The sequence below is a fragment of the Cyclopterus lumpus genome, chromosome 15 (genome assembly GCF_009769545.1).
Source record: "Cyclopterus lumpus isolate fCycLum1 chromosome 15, fCycLum1.pri, whole genome shotgun sequence".
Classification (NCBI taxonomy): domain Eukaryota; kingdom Metazoa; phylum Chordata; class Actinopteri; order Perciformes; family Cyclopteridae; genus Cyclopterus; species Cyclopterus lumpus.
Window position 1 is genome coordinate 24,900,805 of NC_046980.1, and position 17,788 is coordinate 24,918,592.

The window sequence follows — 17,788 nt, forward strand, 5'->3', positions numbered from 1 at the left end:
CACTGATGCAGACTAGATAAAGACGTCACTGATGCAGACTAGATATAGACGTGTCACTGATGCAGACTAGATATAGACGTGTCACTGATGCAGACTAGATAAAGACGTGTCACTGATGCAGACTAGATATAGACGTCACTGATGCAGACTAGATAAAGACGTCACTGATGCAGACTAGATAAAGACGTCACTGATGCAGACTAGATAAAGACGTCACTGATGCAGACTAGATAAAGACGTCACTGATGCAGACTAGATATAGACGTGTCACTGATGCAGACTAGATAAAGACGTGTCACTGATGCAGACTAGATATAGACGTCACTGATGCAGACTAGATATAGACGTCACTGATGCAGACTAGATAAAGACGTCACTGATGCAGACTAGATATAGACGTGTCACTGATGCAGACTAGATAAAGACGTCACTGATGCAGACTAGATAAAGACGTCACTGATGCAGACTAGATATAGACGTGTCACTGATGCAGACTAGATAAAGACGTCACTGATGCAGACTAGATATAGACGTGTCACTGATGCAGACTAGATAAAGACGTGTCACTGATGCAGACTAGATATAGACGTGTCACTGATGCAGACTAGATATAGACGTGTCACTGATGCAGACTAGATAAAGACGTGTCACTGATGCAGACTTGTCCAGCAGGTGTGTGACGGGTCCTTCTCCTTAGGTTAGTGGAACAGGGACTTGTTACAGACCTTACCTCTAGTGATGGAGGTTTCGGGAGGGCCGGGCCTCTTCTGTAGCGAGCTTGCACCGGTTTGGCCTTCCCCTTCTCCTCTTCATCACCTTCATCACCAGGCTTGGCCACAGCCTGGGCTCTGGAGGACCCTCTGGCTCGTCCTGCTGTCTGTGGAGCAACAACATCCATACCCTTTAGGTTGGAGAGAGAAGATCACACTCATTTTCCATTTTTGTTTGACTATTTTCTCTTAAATAAAACTTTGCCTCAGTCCATTATCACAATCATCCATAAAATAATAATATATTTATCTAACACTAGTGGCAAAGCATTCCGTGAGCCAGCCCGTTGAATGGCCTTTATCTCCGCTGACATTTACTCTCGCGCTAAACGGCCACTTCTGTTTAACTAGGGATCAAACTGGCCGGCCCTCTAGCACCAAATTAAATGGCACGAGCAGCGGAGAGGAAATCAGGAGCATAATTGGAGAAACTCCGCGCCGTGGAAAAGTGTGTCATCAACTTCCTCAAATTGGGCCATTGAGGGGGTCAAGAAGTGATGCTGGTGGACTTGAGGGGAATCGCAGTCCTCCTCCAGCTTCAGACCTGGTTGACATACTCATTGGGGGTGGGGTTAGGGGTGGGGGCGGGTTAACCCTCCCCTTTACTGCCTCTGGGGGTTAAGAGACTCAACAGAGGAAATGGGTGTCGTTGTTGTTTATATATATAAATATGCATATTCCACATGACTGACTGGATTTACATCTTCAATAAACTTTAAATAACACTTTCTGCAGCCAGCTCCTTCCTACACGTCTCTGCATGTCTTCTGAGTGATGAGGTGGACAAGAAGAGAAAGATGGAGCTGAAGGTGTTACGGTCTCTACAGGGCGCCCTGACCTCGGCATGTTCTCACCTTCTCCCCGGTGGGGGGGTCTAGTCGCTGGGCGGTGGACGCCCCCGCAGGCTCCCGCGGTGCGGAGAAGTCGAGTCTTCCTGTGACGTCGCTGGCCAACAGCTGTTTGAGACGCGGGTAGTTTGGCTTATCCTTGTAGTCCAGAGTCTTCACACAGCTGAGGAAGGCGACCAGCTCGCCTGAGGACAGAGAACCTAAAGCTTCAGGAAGCTGTCAGGACACCAGGGAAGAACTGAACCTGAAGGTCTCACGGTCCTGATAATGCACCGCCTGGCAACGTGTGTGTGTGTGTGTGTGTGTGTGTGTTAGAGATACAGCCACGATGCATCACAGACTGGCCAGACGACGTGTATGACACATGCTGTGGTACAACATGTGTGTACACACAGTTGATGCATACCAGGCTCTTATCTGTGGCGGGCAGCCGGGCCTCGTCAGCAGAGGAGCAGCCGGTACCAAACATACATCACACAGGTGTTCTTCAGGAGCTTGAGGAGTTTGACTATGGGTGGAGGAGGATTTGATCTTCATGTGGTCTGGAGCGCCCTCTTTCAGGTCGTCAACCCCACTGGACAAAGTCACCGGCAACTAAATCCATCCAAACGCACCTTTTACTGGATTACTTTGGAATGTGACAGCCGAGTGGGAGGAGCTTCAGCACGCCTACACAGCCCCTCTGTGCGTTGAACACTAGGAACTGAAATCCTGGGGCAGAATCGGATCCCGTTTCCCCAAAACAACTAAACCCAGAGCAATTTGGGAAACGAATAAATGAACAGCCCCCTGACCGTCAGCCCACTAGCTGGTCTGGTCTGGGCCCTTCATTGTGGATCTCACTCAGAAGGTTTAGACCTGGAGCTCTGGCGTACCTGTGCCGGCTCCCCTCACTGACAGATGCTGGACTGAGTCGGGCAGATTCTCCATCAGTCTGAGAGAAGAGGAGACAGAAGGTCAGAGGTCGACAGCCAGTGCATGTATTTGTTGTAATTATGAGCAGGCCGTAATGTTTCTATCACTAGACTACAAAACAATGAATGATGTCTGAATATTGTGGGAAAACGATGATCAGTGAAACCATCAATACAGATGGACAAAGGTCCCTTACACCACACATGACCACCTACCTGTCCTTGGCCTCCTGGACCTGAGTTGGGTTCTTGAGCACGTTCTCCCAAGGCAGAGACCCACACAACCAGTGAAGAAGACAAAAACCCAAAATCTGGAGGTCGCCACGTCTAGAAGGAGCTATAGAGACAAAAGGATACGGCGGTCAGAAAGAAAATGATATTATCCATAAATCACATCTGACACAATCAAAGGTGTCCGAATGTAAAAGCTTTAAAATGTGTTTGATATTGTACACCAGAAGGATAGTTCCACATTAAAAAAGCAGCTCCTCAATATTTAGTATTCCAAACAGCAGACAAAGGTTTGCAGAACTGGTAAAGCAGATTAAAATGTTTAAATGAATGATGAACCCTCAGAAGGAAAGTAGAATCGCAGGATGTTATGAAGAGCATGGCTCCGCCCTCTTTGCCAGCTATTGTTTATTATATTGTGTTATTTAGTGAACCCAGATGGCCTTGCATGATCTTACTCCCCATTGAAGACACTGAGGCTCTCGTGGTCGGTTGTCTGTTTAAACTTCATGGATAGATTTCTGTATCAATAACGAGACCAGCCATGCTCGAGTCTGGGAACACAGTTTAATGAATCACCTCGTTTGTTGGTGGTCGAAGAAAAGTTGGTAGGATTCATCCTCTGGAGAACACGACCATCAAAATGCTATACAACAGACCGACATTGACCATTCTCACGAAGGGTCAGGTCACTCCACCAATCCACCAATCCAGGAGTCGGGAGTACTACTACATATGTAAAAAGATATATATATTAAATATAAAGTGTAGCGTAATATTTTTTATTATATTAATGTTTGTTTTTAATCTACAATTTGGTTCACTTGGTCACTGTTTCTGCTGTTGTTTATTTTGCCATGTATATAATATATAAAGCAGTGACACATTCTTCTTTCATATGAAGTCCGATCTCCAGCTTTGAAGAACCACTGCTCTTCATAATTAAATACCGAGCACACGTCTCCCGAGGGTACAAAGGCTTTCCACTCATCATAACCAAAAACAATGTCAGGAGTGCAGCTGTACCAGAATGTACTATTAGGGAGTTAAAGAAGACGTGTGATTGACTTGGGAACACGTCTGGAGTGTGTTTGCATCTTATTGTGAGCGTGTGATTGGTCTACATTAATGCGTGAGGTCTATCAATACTGTTCCATCCAGAGGGGTCGAGCCCGGGGACTTTTAGCAGCTCAATACTGTAACGGCTGCCTCACGTCTCCGGAGAAATTACCTATCGACTGGCTCCATCAGAGGGGAGAGACGTCCTCCCTGAGCCCGGACGGCATTGATCCCCCAGCCAATAGGCCGGTCTACAGAAGGAGCGTGGTCACTGCCACACAGAACCAGATTACATGGAATGAATGGGAGTTAATCTGATTACACGCTAAGAACATTTTATTATTATTTCAATTTCTTTTCTTTTCTTGGCCACATAGCTGGGGTCTTCAGCACTATGGAGAGTCACTTCAAGGGAATAGATGTTGAGGTGCGCCTGAATAAAAGAACTCAGCAGGAACACTAAACTGCCCGGACCCAGCAGGGGGGGCTCGAACAATCAATGAGGAAGATGAGGACAGGAGACGTGGTTAAAGACTGGATGTTGACACAGTGTGTAGGCTGGGCCTCTGAGGAGTGATGGTGGCCATCACAAACCTTGAGGGTATAAACCACGTGTGGCTTGGGAGGGTAGAACACTGTACAAGCGCCTGTATCACACACACTGTTCCATCGTGAAGCAGCGTGCTGGCTCCTCAAAACACCGATGAAGACATCGGTGCACATGCAACCGGCCGATCGACGTGAAGAAACTGAGTGGATGACGATACATTTAATCAGACTTCACCATTCCAACTAACGGTCGCTGTCCAAAGTGAATATCAGTGGTGTGTCACGACCTGGAGACGTATCAGAAGTCTGCGCTCCAGGCTCAGCCAGACCATTCATCCCCACTTCCCCCGGGAGAGGATGAACTGAAGCTTCCAACATGATCTGGAGTTCTCAAAGCACTTTAGGGTTCTAAATAAGAATACTGTGGAAGAGGACCTTCTTGTTCTCACAGAGGTTTAGTGGGGAGAACCCAGATCAGGGATCGAGGTCACTGTATGTTGCAAATAAACGTGCAGACTGAACGATTGGATCATCGTTTGAAGCACAGAAATGTCCCCGGAGACCCGAGTTGACCTTCTGACCTAACAGGAGGAGTAAGTTCATCCCAAATATGAGACTTCTATTTCCTGTTGCACGATACCTCGAGAGCCCTTGTGGGTGGTCAGCGTTGCAGTGCGGCTTCCTGTTAAAGGAGGATAAAGATGAAAAATACATGCGATACCGACACGGTGAAAAAAGAGTTGCAACTCCCAGAGCGCCGCAATAGATTAACAATTAAAAAGATCAACGGCTGCATTAAGCGGCGCTGCCCTCTGTGCGTGCTCTGGGCGCGGCATCAAGGCTCATCACAGGGCTCTTCTGTATTTAAATGCACCACACAGGACCGTGCGCGTCCATTGGCACGTGCACTTAATCAGCTCTCGAAGGATGCTTGACAAACGCACACATGCACAGCAGATAAACAGGATGAATACGCACGCAGCGCTCACACTTCTAGACGGGGTGTTGTTGTTAATTATCTCCTATTGTTATTCAGATTCCCCAAAGCATGCCGCGGTGTCACACTCTTAACCCCTTCTGCCGCTTGGAGACGGTCTTCTGTCCGCCGGACGCCCACCGAATGGCGCTAATTACACCGTTTAGCTGGAGGTTCAAAGGCCGCCATTCGCCAGCTGCGTTGGCCCAACCTCACCATGGCAACCTGTCAACATCTTTGCGGGGATCGCCGGCGTCGGGGCAGACAAGGAGTCTGGTCTCCGGCTCATAATCTCTCTCGCCAATATCCAGAAAGGTGCATATTTCAACCTCATGCGTTCCAATAAGAGCTTGGACACAATGATGCTTCACAACTATACTTATGATGCAATCTAATCTGCTCATAGCACTGAAGCAGGGCGACTGTGGCTTTGTGGTCAGCAGGTCGGTGGTTCGATCCCTGGCTCCGCTAGCCCATGTCGATGTGTCCTTGGGCAAGACTCTTAACCCCCAAAGGCCCCCTGGCTGTACCTATGGTGTATGAATATGTTGGATAAAAGTGTCAGCTAAATGTTGTATAATCAGAGCTATAAGCAATCCGAAATGTTCTTAATGCTTTTTAACAATCGTCACACGTGAATCATAAAATAATGTTCTACTCAAAGTAAACAATAACCACCTAAGAGTTACTTATAAATCACATAATAATGCATTCTAAAAAATATTAGACTGTATTACATCTATTCAGTGGTGGCCAGCTAAGCCTTCTCTGCTGGCCTAAACACAATCACAAAGTTATAGCTATTTTATTTATTTATTTATTCTCACAAAAACACTACATGTATTCTAATTATTATTATTATTACTACCAATAAGGGGAACTATGTGGCGCTACTTCCCGGCACACATCCAAACCGACCTGAATCGCCCTTTGTGGCCGTGAGTCACACGGCGCAGCGTGCATGGCGTTACTGACGCAGCATCCCATCATGTGTTTATGTGGCTGCACTCTGCAGTTAGTGTATGGAGGTGTTGCGGAACATTTTATTTCACTTGTCAAATGTTGCCGTGTTATGTGAATATGAGGCGTTTATACAAAACACATAATAACCTGTAGCTGTGGCGTCATAATGAGGTCATTAGGTTGTTCAGCTGTAGTAAGACGGCTCAGGTAGAAGATGCACGGCCAGCCACTTCATCTATGGCAATTATGATACAGGATGATGCAGTCAGCAAGTGAATCATAAAGCATTGTGAATATGTATAAGTGCTTATAACTGTAGAGTGCTATACGTGCAATGCATTCTGGGTGTTTCTATTGCACCCTGACTTGTGTTCTTTCATGTGGAGCAGCAGAAACATGTGTCACAATTTCTACAGCTCACCTCTCTCTCCCACTCTTCAAGATAATATTAAAATTGACGTTTGATAGTCACTGCTGACGGGACGTTTTCTGCCCTCTTCTACTCATCGATCCGCGCTGATAGAAACACCAGCGCGGCGATTAGGCCGTCTGAGCCGAAGCTCACTCACAATATCGAACCGCAGGGTTGGGCGGAGCTCCTGGAGGTCATCTGTGGCCTGGGCCTCCCTTTGCACCAATCATCAGAGCACTTCATTAATGGGTGGATGAATACACGATGCAGGTGATGACTCCGGCTAATTAGGGAATTGTTAAACAGAGACGGTGCCGGGGAATTCAGCAGGGGGGCCGCGGACGGAGAATCGATTGGTCAATGAAGAGAGGGAGCGTGTAGGCAATTTGCCAGTTAATGTGTTCCCAATATCAGCCGGGGGGGGGGGGGGGGGGGGCTTATGGCCGGCTTAATATACATACTGTTAGAATACCTCAATGCTGGCATTGGTGAGCACCTGTCATCTTTCTACACACAATCAGCAGTCAGACAGAATATTGGGGAATGATTACATAAATCTTTCAAAAATAGATACGATATATTTATATTTAAGAGATGTTCCAATACCAAGACTAGCCTCAGCGGTGCATCCAATACAACCTAAATGACTAGTATGTGAGTCTATGCATTGATCCAATATCATACATATTCAACTTTATTTCTTCAGACACATGGATAACGAGTCCATGGAACAAAAATCTATGTTTTTTAAATACAATGCAAGGAAGACGCAGGTCTAATCATTCCTGAGGATGGGACTCGTTTGCATATACGAGAAATTAGACTTTGTGAAGAAACATGACTAAACATGTATAATAAAAATAAAAAAACAACAAACAGATAACACTACTTTAGAACAAGCATATGTTATAGAATAAAAAAGTGTAATAATAATATTATTCTCACTTTGTTTACCACTTTTAAAACAAAGCACGCATCCCATTGGTCACTCACAGATGCAGTCTCACCCGTCTAGCTTGGTTTGAGTATAAAGTATATCACATATCTTTTCCATGATTCATTTGTTCAAAAGCTTTAGATGGAAACATATTGTAGTGTTATGTCTCCTAGACTTACTAACAACGTCCTTCAAGTCTGTGCTATGTTCATTTTGAAAAACAAATTGATTCTCAGTGGTGTATTGTTGAAGTCTCTCTAAATATAGATATAGATACAACAAATTAAAAAGATTGCGCGATAGTAAGCTATATCTTTTCTTTTTTCACAGCCTTAGTAACAAAGACAGTTTAGCTTTCACTGAGCGTCCACACCTTCTGAGACGTGACATATTTCTGTCAAACAATGTGCAGCGCTGCATTTGACCGGACTGAAGGTGTCAACTGGCCAACAGACGCAGTGTTTCTCTGCTTATGAATTGGAAAGCTTACCAACTCCTCTGTGGGCATCGAGGCTGGTGTACTCGATGGTTCCATTGTGACCCTTCTTGGGGTTCTCCTTGTATTCTTTGTGGACTCCATCTGGACAGTATCTGTAGGACAGCCCATAGTCTGCCAGATAGACCTACGGGGCAACCACACAAAGTTATTCAACAAATGAAGGGATATCATCTACACAGAAGCATAGGCCGTGATTGCTTATTATACATAAAGTGTGTGTTCTGTAGAATTAGCATGAGGTTTTACTGCTAATCTTCAAGGAACTAAAAGTTTCTTCTGCCTATTGATGCCTTTCCATAGAGGTATCAAGATCTGGAGACTGGTGGGGAACCAAAGGGTGAACAAACCGCCGCCCGGTTCCTCTAAAAGAAAGTCAAACTGAAGCTTTGTTTGCTCACTGCGATGTCATCTACTGCTGCGTAGTATTTATTGGTATTTATTGATGCACGTTGGATGTAATGAATGAAATGCAGAATCTGTCTCCACAGTTAATCATCTGTTGAGTGTTTGATAGTTATTTATTTGTGCTTCAGAGCATGACCGTTGTGATCTTTTTTTCCTTTCTCTCATTCACAGCACCGCCGTGCTGTCTCCCCTCTGTTTGATGTTCAATCTCTCTCTTTCCTCCGTGTCCTTTTTAAAATGAGGCAGGAAGTTGAACAGCCCAACTTCACTTTTAACGTTATCGAATGAACACAAACGCTCTCCGCATGTCCTCAAATCGCCTCCTTGTTTTAAGAATACATCGGTACAGTTGAAGCAGCACCGATCCATGAAGTTACTATACATTCAGAAAGTACTACCCCCCCCGACCAAGGCCTTTTTAGGGGGTGAAAAGTAACGGCAACTGAATTTAGTAACTGCAGTCCAAAAGGTTCCTCGTTCCTGCAGTTGAAAGAGGGGCTTCTTATGTACATGCAAGGTACATTAGCGCAGCTCTCCAGTGGACTGACCTGTTCAGGGTCTCTGCACCCAAGCATGAGGTTGGCAGCTTTAATGTCTGCATGCACATACTCGTTCTCATGAATGTACTCCAGTACATCCACCTGGCACAGGCAGAACACAGAATACACACAAACACAAGATTGTAATGATTTAGAAGTGAATGTCAGATGTTTGTTCAGTTCAATTCATGTGGTCATTATCTAACGAGATCCAGCTTCTTCACACAACAATCAATGAACATTGAACATGTAGATGATCTCACCAGTCCTCGACCAAGTTGGAGAACGGTGGCCTTCTTCAGTCGACCTCTGCTGCGCTCGCAGATTTTCTGAAGGTCACAGCCCAGTCGGTCCATGGCCATGAAACGATACCTGAGAGGAAGAGATCAGAGGTCCACATCTTTTTATTTAATGACATCCCAGCTCATAATTCCTGATATGTATACCGCTCTGTGGTTTGAGAGAATTGTAAAAAACAGGTTACCAGAAGAACAAGGATTGAATCAGACATTTAGCAACCTTTTTTTACCAAGTCTTACCTAGAGACCAGGTCTTACCTAGAGACAAAGTCTTACCTAGAGACCAAGTCTTACATAGGTAAAAAGGTCTTACCTAGAGACCAAGTCGTACATAGGTACCAGGTCTTACCTAGAGACCAAGTCTTACCTAGAGACCAAGTATTACATAGGTAAAAAGGTCTTACCTAGAGACCAAGTCGTACATAGGTACCAGGTCTTACCTAGAGACCAAGTCTTACCTAGAGACAAAGTCTTACATAGGTACCAGGTCTTACCTAGAGACCAAGTCGTACATAGGTACCAGGTCTTACCTAGAGACCAAGTATTACATAGGTACCAGGTCTTACCTAGAGACCGAGTCTTACCTAGAGACCAAGTCGTACATAGGTACCAGGTCTTACCTAGAGACCAAGTCGTACATAGGTACCAGGTCTTACCTAGAGACCAAGTCTTACCTAGAGACCAAGTCGTACATAGGTACCAGGTCTTACCTAGAGACTAAGTATTACCTAGAGACAAAGTCGTACATAGGTAAAAAGGTCTTACCTAGAGACCAAGTCTTACCTAGAGACCAAGTCGTACATAGGTACCAGGTCTTACCTAGAGACCAAGTCTTACCTAGAGACCAAGTCGTACATAGGTACCAGGTCTTACCTAGAGACTAAGTATTACCTAGAGACAAAGTCGTACATAGGTAAAAAGGTCTTACCTAGAGACCAAGTCTTACCTAGAGACAAAGTCTTACATAGGTACCAGGTCTTACCTAGAGACCAAGTCGTACATAGGTACCAGGTCTTACCTAGAGACCAAGTCTTACCTAGAGACAAAGTCTTACATAGGTACCAGGTCTTACCTAGAGACCAAGTCGTACATAGGTACCAGGTCTTACCTAGAGACCAAGTCGTACATAGGTACCAGGTCTTACCTAGAGACCAAGTCGTACATAGGTACCAGGTCTTACCTAGAGACCAAGTATTACATAGGTACCAGGTCTTACCTAGAGACCAAGTCTTACCTAGAGACCAAGTCGTACATAGGTACCAGGTCTTACCTAGAGACCAAGTCTTACCTAGAGACAAAGTCGTACATAGGTACCAGGTCTTACCTAGAGACCAAGTCTTACCTAGAGACCAAGTCGTACATAGGTACCAGGTCTTACCTAGAGACCAGGTCTTACCTAGAGACCAGGTCTTACCTAGAGACCAAGTCTTACCTAGAGACCAAGTATTACATAGGTACCAGGTCTTACCTAGAGACCAAGTCGTACATAGAGACAAAGTCTTACATAGGTACCAGGTCTTTCCTAGAGACCAAGTCGTACATAGGTACCAGGTCTTACCTAGAGACCAAGTATTACATAGGTACCAGGTCTTACCTAGAGACCAAGTCTTACCTAGAGACCAAGTCGTACATAGGTACCAGGTCTTACCTAGAGACCAAGTCTTACCTAGAGACCAAGTCGTACATAGGTACCAGGTCTTACCTAGAGACCAAGTCTTACCTAGAGACCAAGTCGTACATAGGTACCAGGTCTTACCTAGAGACCAAGTCTTACCTAGAGACCAAGTCGTACATAGGTACCAGGTCTTACCTAGAGACTAAGTATTACCTAGAGACAAAGTCGTACATAGGTACCAGGTCTTACCTAGAGACCAGGTCTTACCTAGAGACCAAGTATTACCTAGAGACCAAGTCTTACATAGGTAAAAAGGTCTTACCTAGAGACCAAGTCTTACCTAGAGACCAAGTCGTACATGGGTACCAGGTCTTACCTAGAGACCAAGTATTATCTAGAGACAAAGTCTTACATAGATACCAGGTCTTACCTAGAGACCAAGTCTTACCTAGAGACAAAGTCTTACATAGATACCAGGTCTTACCTAGAGACCAAGTCTTACATAGGTACCAGGTCTTACCTAGAGACCAAGTCTTACCTAGAGACCAAGTCTTACCTAGAGACCAAGTCTTACCTAGGTACCAGGTCTTACCTCTAGACCAAGTCTTACCTAGGTACCAGGTCTTACCTAGAGACCAAGTCTTACCTAGGTACCAGGTCTTACCTAGAGACCAAGTTTTACCTGTAGAGACCAAGTCTTACCTAGAGACCAGGTCTTACCTAGAGACCAAGTTTTACCTATAGAGACCAAGTTTTACCTAGAGACCTGCGGATGCAGTTTGATTTTATTATACAAACTTCACCAAACTTCACATTACGGCACACCACATCCACGTTGTTTGATGAAACCTCAAGCTTTTAGGGACCAAGTCTTACCTAGAGACCAAGTCCTACCTAGGGACCAAGTCTTACCTAGGGACCAAGTCCTACCTAGGGACCAAGTCCTACCTAGGGACCAAGTCTTACCTAGGGACCAAGTCTTACCTAGGGACCAAGTCCTACCTAGGGACCAAATCCTACCGGTCTTACTCATTCTTTTACTTCCCGTCTGATAGAAAGAGTCGCTGGATAAAACACATCAGTGAAATAACGTTACATTTGTGTTTGGATATAGCGAAGTAACCTACCTGTCTAGCATGCCACGGTAACGGCCGCGTTAGTGTATGTGAGCCGAAAGGTGTAGTTTCTGTTTCACACAGAACTAAATCTTACAACACCCTCCATTTGAATAGTGATGGCCTCTTAAGATGCTACATATTAGAAAACAACCCGGATGTGGAGAAAAGTGCAGAGGTTGGGGCGGACATGTATCATGGTCACACAATACCTGAGTTTATTGTATTCAGCGAGTCCTGATCCCCAGTACGTTGGGATTCCCAGGAAGTCCAGTTTCCTGCTTCGTCTCCATTTTTGCACTGGAACAAGATTGGAAGAGAAATAATTATTTCTATGCGAGTTTCACATTTAATGTCAACACTCCTGTGGAGTCAAAATGGCCGTATTGAGAAAGACGGGAACCCCTTGTGCCTTGCACCGCTTAGTTGTTCTGACAATCGGTCTGAAAGGGATAAATGTCAACTAGAAGAACTTTTATGGTACTTATTACAACAGTTATAGTGTCCAATTGTTCCCTATACTCGAGCCCCAGTCTAACACGCAGAGCAGTCTGAACAAACACCCCTACTTTATGAAAAAGTAGACAAGGTTTGCCCAGAATACTGATTTGTCCTTGTAAGTGTAATAATGCATGCATGCAAATATCAATCTTAGAGTATTGAGGTACACACACACACACACACACACACGCGCATGCACGCATGCTCCCAGACAAAGCCGTGGGCCTGGCTCAGGGCTCGATGGCGGCTGGCCTGACTGGCTCTCAACCAGGCTGGCAGGTGGTCAGGGGCTCAGCGGAGGCCCGGGCATCATTACGTGTGAGTGGCTCCCTCTCTCACGAAGGCGTTGGAGAGCTCAGACAAGCGGCTGAGAGTAGGGGGGGCTAACTGCCACTGAGGTGCATGTTTGCTTTGGCTTATTATTAATTACTGTGCTGCGGGCGGCAAAGCCTCCGTGTCTGCGGCCACTTCATCAGTCAAACGCACTCGTGCTCCAACGAGCTGCTGGGACTCTGGACGGGCGGCGCTACTCACTGTTCTCTGGTTTGGCTGCCCTCTGGTAGAACTTGAGCTCCGAGAACAGGGGGCCATTCTCCTGAGACTCCTGCACACGTTATTAACAGTTTCATTATCACGGGTTAAAGAAGCACGTGTCCAAAGCCATGTCTTAGCACACATCATAAATTGGGGTTGTGGGAGAGACGTTGGCGTCCCATCTAATAAGCACCAACCTACGTGAGTAAATCAAACCGGTTGTGGATTGTACAGTATTTCTCCTGAAAGGAGCAGCTGAGGGGGCGGGGGGAAGAAGGCTACCACATCCCTGGCATGTGCCCAAAGCTGGAGGGCCGTCGCACTCATTTTACATTACGTTTTGATGCGTTGTGCATCATTTTCTCCCATGCTTTCTCTCAATGACTTGTTAATAACAATAAAGTTACGTGATGTTTTGTGATGTTGAAACTTAAAAAAAGAAGAAAAAAAAAGAGGAAATATCACTTTGCTGTAAACTCGTATACAGTATATAAAGTAGGAGCATTTTGCAGTATGCACTCATAGTTATGAAGGAAAAGCATTATCTTCTGTGTGCAGCCCAGATGTACTCACCACTTTTATGACAAAGCTAGTGTCCGCTGCAACAGGTCTGTCCACATCATTGGAGGCTTTGAGACAACAGGAGACAGCAAGGAAAGATCAGACCAAGTGCACACTGCAAAGTTGTGATACAGTATATTCAGTTTTAACTACTTCAGGCTCATTGGATTGGTGGTTTTTTTGTAACTTTGACCAGAACCAAAAAGAAACCACTGTATCAAGCACTAATAGTTTTATAAATGTTGAGTTATTGCTAAGTGGAAAGGTCTTAGATTAGGGCTGTTATGAAACACACGACACGTTGGGGAGTTGAAATTCTTGGAGCAATCTGATCTGTGAGCTGCTCTTACAACCAAGAGCAACACCAATCAATCAGAGAAGTGTCTCCAGAAGCTGTGTGTGTCTGGCAGAAAGGGAGGAGTTATTCTGCTGGTCTGCATGTACATCTGTGTGTGTGTGTGTGTGTGTGTGTTACCGAAATAGATCAGCCCGCAGCCACCTTGACCAATCATTGTCCCCAGCCTCCACTCCTTCTTCTCACTGTCGGTCAGGATGAAGCCCTCGGGGAGCGGTTTGGGGAGCGCCCTCTTTTTAGGCGGTGCCATGACAACTGAGAACGTTTCAGAAAGTATCTGTAAGAAAAATCTAATTATATATTTATTTATTAGGGGGGAAAATGCAAATCAGGTTAACATTACATGTTGTGATCTCAAACCACTGAGACATGAAATGATTTCACTACTCAGTCGTATAAAACTGAAACGTGCCATTGCCCTGTACCATAATACACATATTAATGGGAAGAGAAGCATTGCTTATATCACGTATAGATCCTCTTTCTGTCGAGGCCACATCTTTAACCCTCGCCCTGTCGGGTTTCAATCCCTGAAAGTAGTATAAAAGAGGGGATAACGGTTTATTTCTGCATACTTTGTTTGCCGTTTATGTCCAACATTGTGCATGAGGCCTGAACTGTGCACAAACACCACCGCTAATAACTCTGTGTTTAAAAAGCCTCTCTAGTCGTATAACAAATACATATTTTCATGTTCATATTTTGCTGTATAAAGTATTTTTGGAAGGCCCACCATCAAACCTTAGCCCCGCCTCCCGGAAAGACCAGGTCAGAACACAACACTCGGACAGCTAGCGATAGCAACGTTAGCTAACGTCTTACCGATGGAGGCGCTGTCCGCTGGAACACGTACCGAGCTCGGGGGGGTGCAGCCGGGCGGACCCGTCGTCTGTCGAGGCTCTTGTGACGACGGGTGTCGGCAGGCTGTCGTAGTTAGTAACGCGTTATAGCCAATGTCCACTCTGCTTCCGCAACTGAAGCGAAACGTCATCACTTCCTGAATGTTGTCCCGCCCGCTGCGCCGATCAGCCAATGGCATGCAAGAGAAAAGTTTCCCTACAACTTAACAGCCAATCCGGAAACAGTAGAAGCGGATGTATACAATATAATGTGCACTTGTTATCTGAGTAATGAAATGCTAACCCTGGGTTATTTATGTCAAATCATGATAGCTGATTTATATTATACGAGTAATAAACCCTGTTGACATAAAGAAAGATCATGTTAACAGACAGCATTAAAACAATATTGTATCGGAAAACTATAGGCAGTGGCAAAAATACATATTACTGTCATTATGTTGCATTTTAATTAATCTGTATGCATTTGTGACAGAATAAGAGCATACTTATGCTTGGCCTTTCAGAATCAGAAACATTAAAATGTGTCTTATTATCATGTCTGTTGCTAAAGTGTACAACTGGGGGTCGTTGTTGAGGGTTTGAGTTGGGACAGGACAAGGTGCCCAAAAGACTTCAGAACCACAGACGGGTGACGGGTCTGGAGTCGTTTGGTCCTGTTTTTCTTTTTGTGGACGGGGATGATGTTGGAGTTCTTGAAGCAGAAAAGACACTTCAGCCAGTGAAGAAGATAGCTTTTACTTTCTTTGTAAAGCATTAATATTATTAACATTTTAAGCAAATTAACTGCAATCAACTGTTTTTTTTTTTTTAATTGCTCTCACTTGGTCCTTGAATACACTTGGGACTAATTGGTGTTTAAATGTGAAGAGCCCAACTTTGAAATTCAAGAATGTCTTAAAGACATAAAAACATGGATGACCTGCAACTTCCTGATGTTAAACTCAGACAAAACTGAAGTTATTTTACTGGGCCCTGAACGCCTCAGAGATCAATTATCTGGTGATGTGGTTTCTGTAGATGGCATTGCCCTGGCATCCAACACCACTGTAAAGAATCTCTAGTTATCTTTGACCGAGACTTGTCCTTTAACTCCCACGTTAAGCAAATCTCAAGGACTGCATTTGTTCATCTACGTAACATTTCAAAAATCAGGCACATCTTGTCTCAAAAAGATGCAGAAAAGCTGGTTCACGCGTTTGTTACTTCCAGACTAGATTACTGCAACTCCTTATTATCAGGCTGCTCTAATAAGTCTCTTAAATCCCTCCAGTTGATCCAGAATGCTGCAGCTCGTGTACTCACACAAACTAAGAAAAGAGATCACATGACTCCTGTATTAGCTGCTCTGCACTGGCTCCCTGTAAAATCAAGAATCACATTTAAAATTCTTCTCCTCACCTACAAAGCCTTGATTGGTGATGCACCATCATATCTTAAGGAGCTTGTAGTACCATATTGCCCCACTAGAGAGCTGCGCTCACTAAATGCGGGGCTACTTGTGGTTCCTAGAGTCCTAAAAAGTAGGATGGCAGCCAAAGCCTTCAGTTATCAAGCTCCTCTTTTATGGAACCAGCTTCCACTTTCAGTCCGGGAGGCAGACACAGTCACCTCATTCAAGAATAGACTTAAGACTTTCCTGTTTAATAGTGCTTATAGTTAGGGCTGAATCAGGTTTGCCCTGGTCCAGCCCCTTGATATGCTGCTATAGGCTTATAGGCTGCTGGGGGATGTTTTAGGATACACTGAGCACCTCTCTCCTCTTCTCTCTCTCCTTATGGATGAATTTACATCTCTCCATTGCACCTTATAAACTCTGCTTCCTCCCCGGAGTCGTTGTGACTTCACGTCTCATAGGGTCCATTGGACCTGGAGGTGTCTGAAGCTGGTCCTGGGTGCTGACTCCTTGCCCCTGCTTCCTGCAACCAGCCCTTGGTTTAGACCTGACCTCCTTCCCAATGGCCCTGCCTCCTTCATGATGCCTCCTGCCTGGCGGGCCGGCCTCCTGCCATGGCCCCTGCTGATGCCCCACCTCCTCTCTTCCTCCTTCTGATTCATGGATTGTGGAGGTCTGGACTGTGGTCCACTACTCATTATATATAATTTCTGTCATATTCATTGAATGTGTTTATGTATCTCTGTTCATCTGGTCACATGACATCTATTCTTCTGTCCATCCGGGGAGAGGGATCCTCCTCTGTTGCTCTCCTGAAGGGTTCTTACCTTTTTCCCCCTAAAATGTTTGTTTTTTTGGGGAGTTTTTCCTGATCCGATGTGAGGTCAAAGGTCAGGGATGTCGTATGTGTACAGATTTGTAATTTGTGATATTGGGCTATACAAAATAAACTGAATTGAATTGAATGCTGAATGTGTTTTTTCCCTCACAAGTTTGTAACTACAATCGACGGAGCGTTTCTGGTGTGCACTGGAATTTCCTAAATCGCTGCATTGTTCCTGCTCCAGCCAAGTGGACGATGAATGATCTGGTAGCTGTGCACAGGCCATCAGCCACCAATCTGTGTCTTCAAATTCTGATCAGGGTGTCACGGATCGAAGACTAGGGACCCAAGCACAATGGACAAAACAGAGTAAGCAAATAATAATCCTTTACTGGAGTAACGGCAGGAACAGAACAGACAGAAACAGAGACACAGACTATGGAACGCTGGAGAACTTGGTCTCAAAACACAAGACAATCTGGCAGAGAACAAGTGAGGGAACCTAAGTAGTGAGTGACTAACGAGGGAATGGGCTGCAGGTGAGATGGGCGTGAGAACCAGGTGAAGGGAATGAAGGATGATCGGTGTGAATGACCGAAGAGAGTTAATAGACAAACAGATATAATG

At 45.0% G+C, this 17,788-nt stretch overlaps 1 protein-coding gene across 8 annotated transcripts in view; it reads right to left on the reverse strand.

The window, feature by feature from the left end:
• The window catches only part of vrk2 (VRK serine/threonine kinase 2), an 18,389-nt gene extending 3,296 nt beyond the window's left edge, over nucleotides 1-15,093 (reverse strand). For 3 of the 8 annotated variants that reach the window (XM_034551376.1, XM_034551385.1, XM_034551383.1), the window contains exons 1-12: nucleotides 14,905-15,085; nucleotides 14,203-14,337; nucleotides 13,740-13,795; nucleotides 13,167-13,236; nucleotides 12,344-12,431; nucleotides 9,366-9,474; nucleotides 9,112-9,204; nucleotides 8,150-8,282; nucleotides 2,749-2,869; nucleotides 2,494-2,552; nucleotides 1,625-1,803; nucleotides 731-901 (exon numbers count right to left, since the gene is read on the reverse strand). In XM_034551376.1, the coding sequence (XP_034407267.1) occupies nucleotides 731-901; nucleotides 1,625-1,803; nucleotides 2,494-2,552; nucleotides 2,749-2,869; nucleotides 8,150-8,282; nucleotides 9,112-9,204; nucleotides 9,366-9,474; nucleotides 12,344-12,431; nucleotides 13,167-13,236; nucleotides 13,740-13,795; nucleotides 14,203-14,337; nucleotides 14,905-15,073 (1,383 nt within the window). In that variant the 5' untranslated portion in view covers nucleotides 15,074-15,085. Of the gene's footprint in view, nucleotides 1-730; nucleotides 902-1,624; nucleotides 1,804-2,493; nucleotides 2,553-2,748; nucleotides 2,870-8,149; nucleotides 8,283-9,111; nucleotides 9,205-9,365; nucleotides 9,475-12,343; nucleotides 12,432-13,166; nucleotides 13,237-13,739; nucleotides 13,796-14,202; nucleotides 14,373-14,815; nucleotides 14,834-14,904 lie in introns of those variants that run through there. The other 5 variants (XM_034551382.1, XM_034551377.1, XM_034551379.1 and 2 more) reach the window with 5 other exon arrangements.
• Between the last annotated feature and the right edge of the window lie 2,695 nt (nucleotides 15,094-17,788).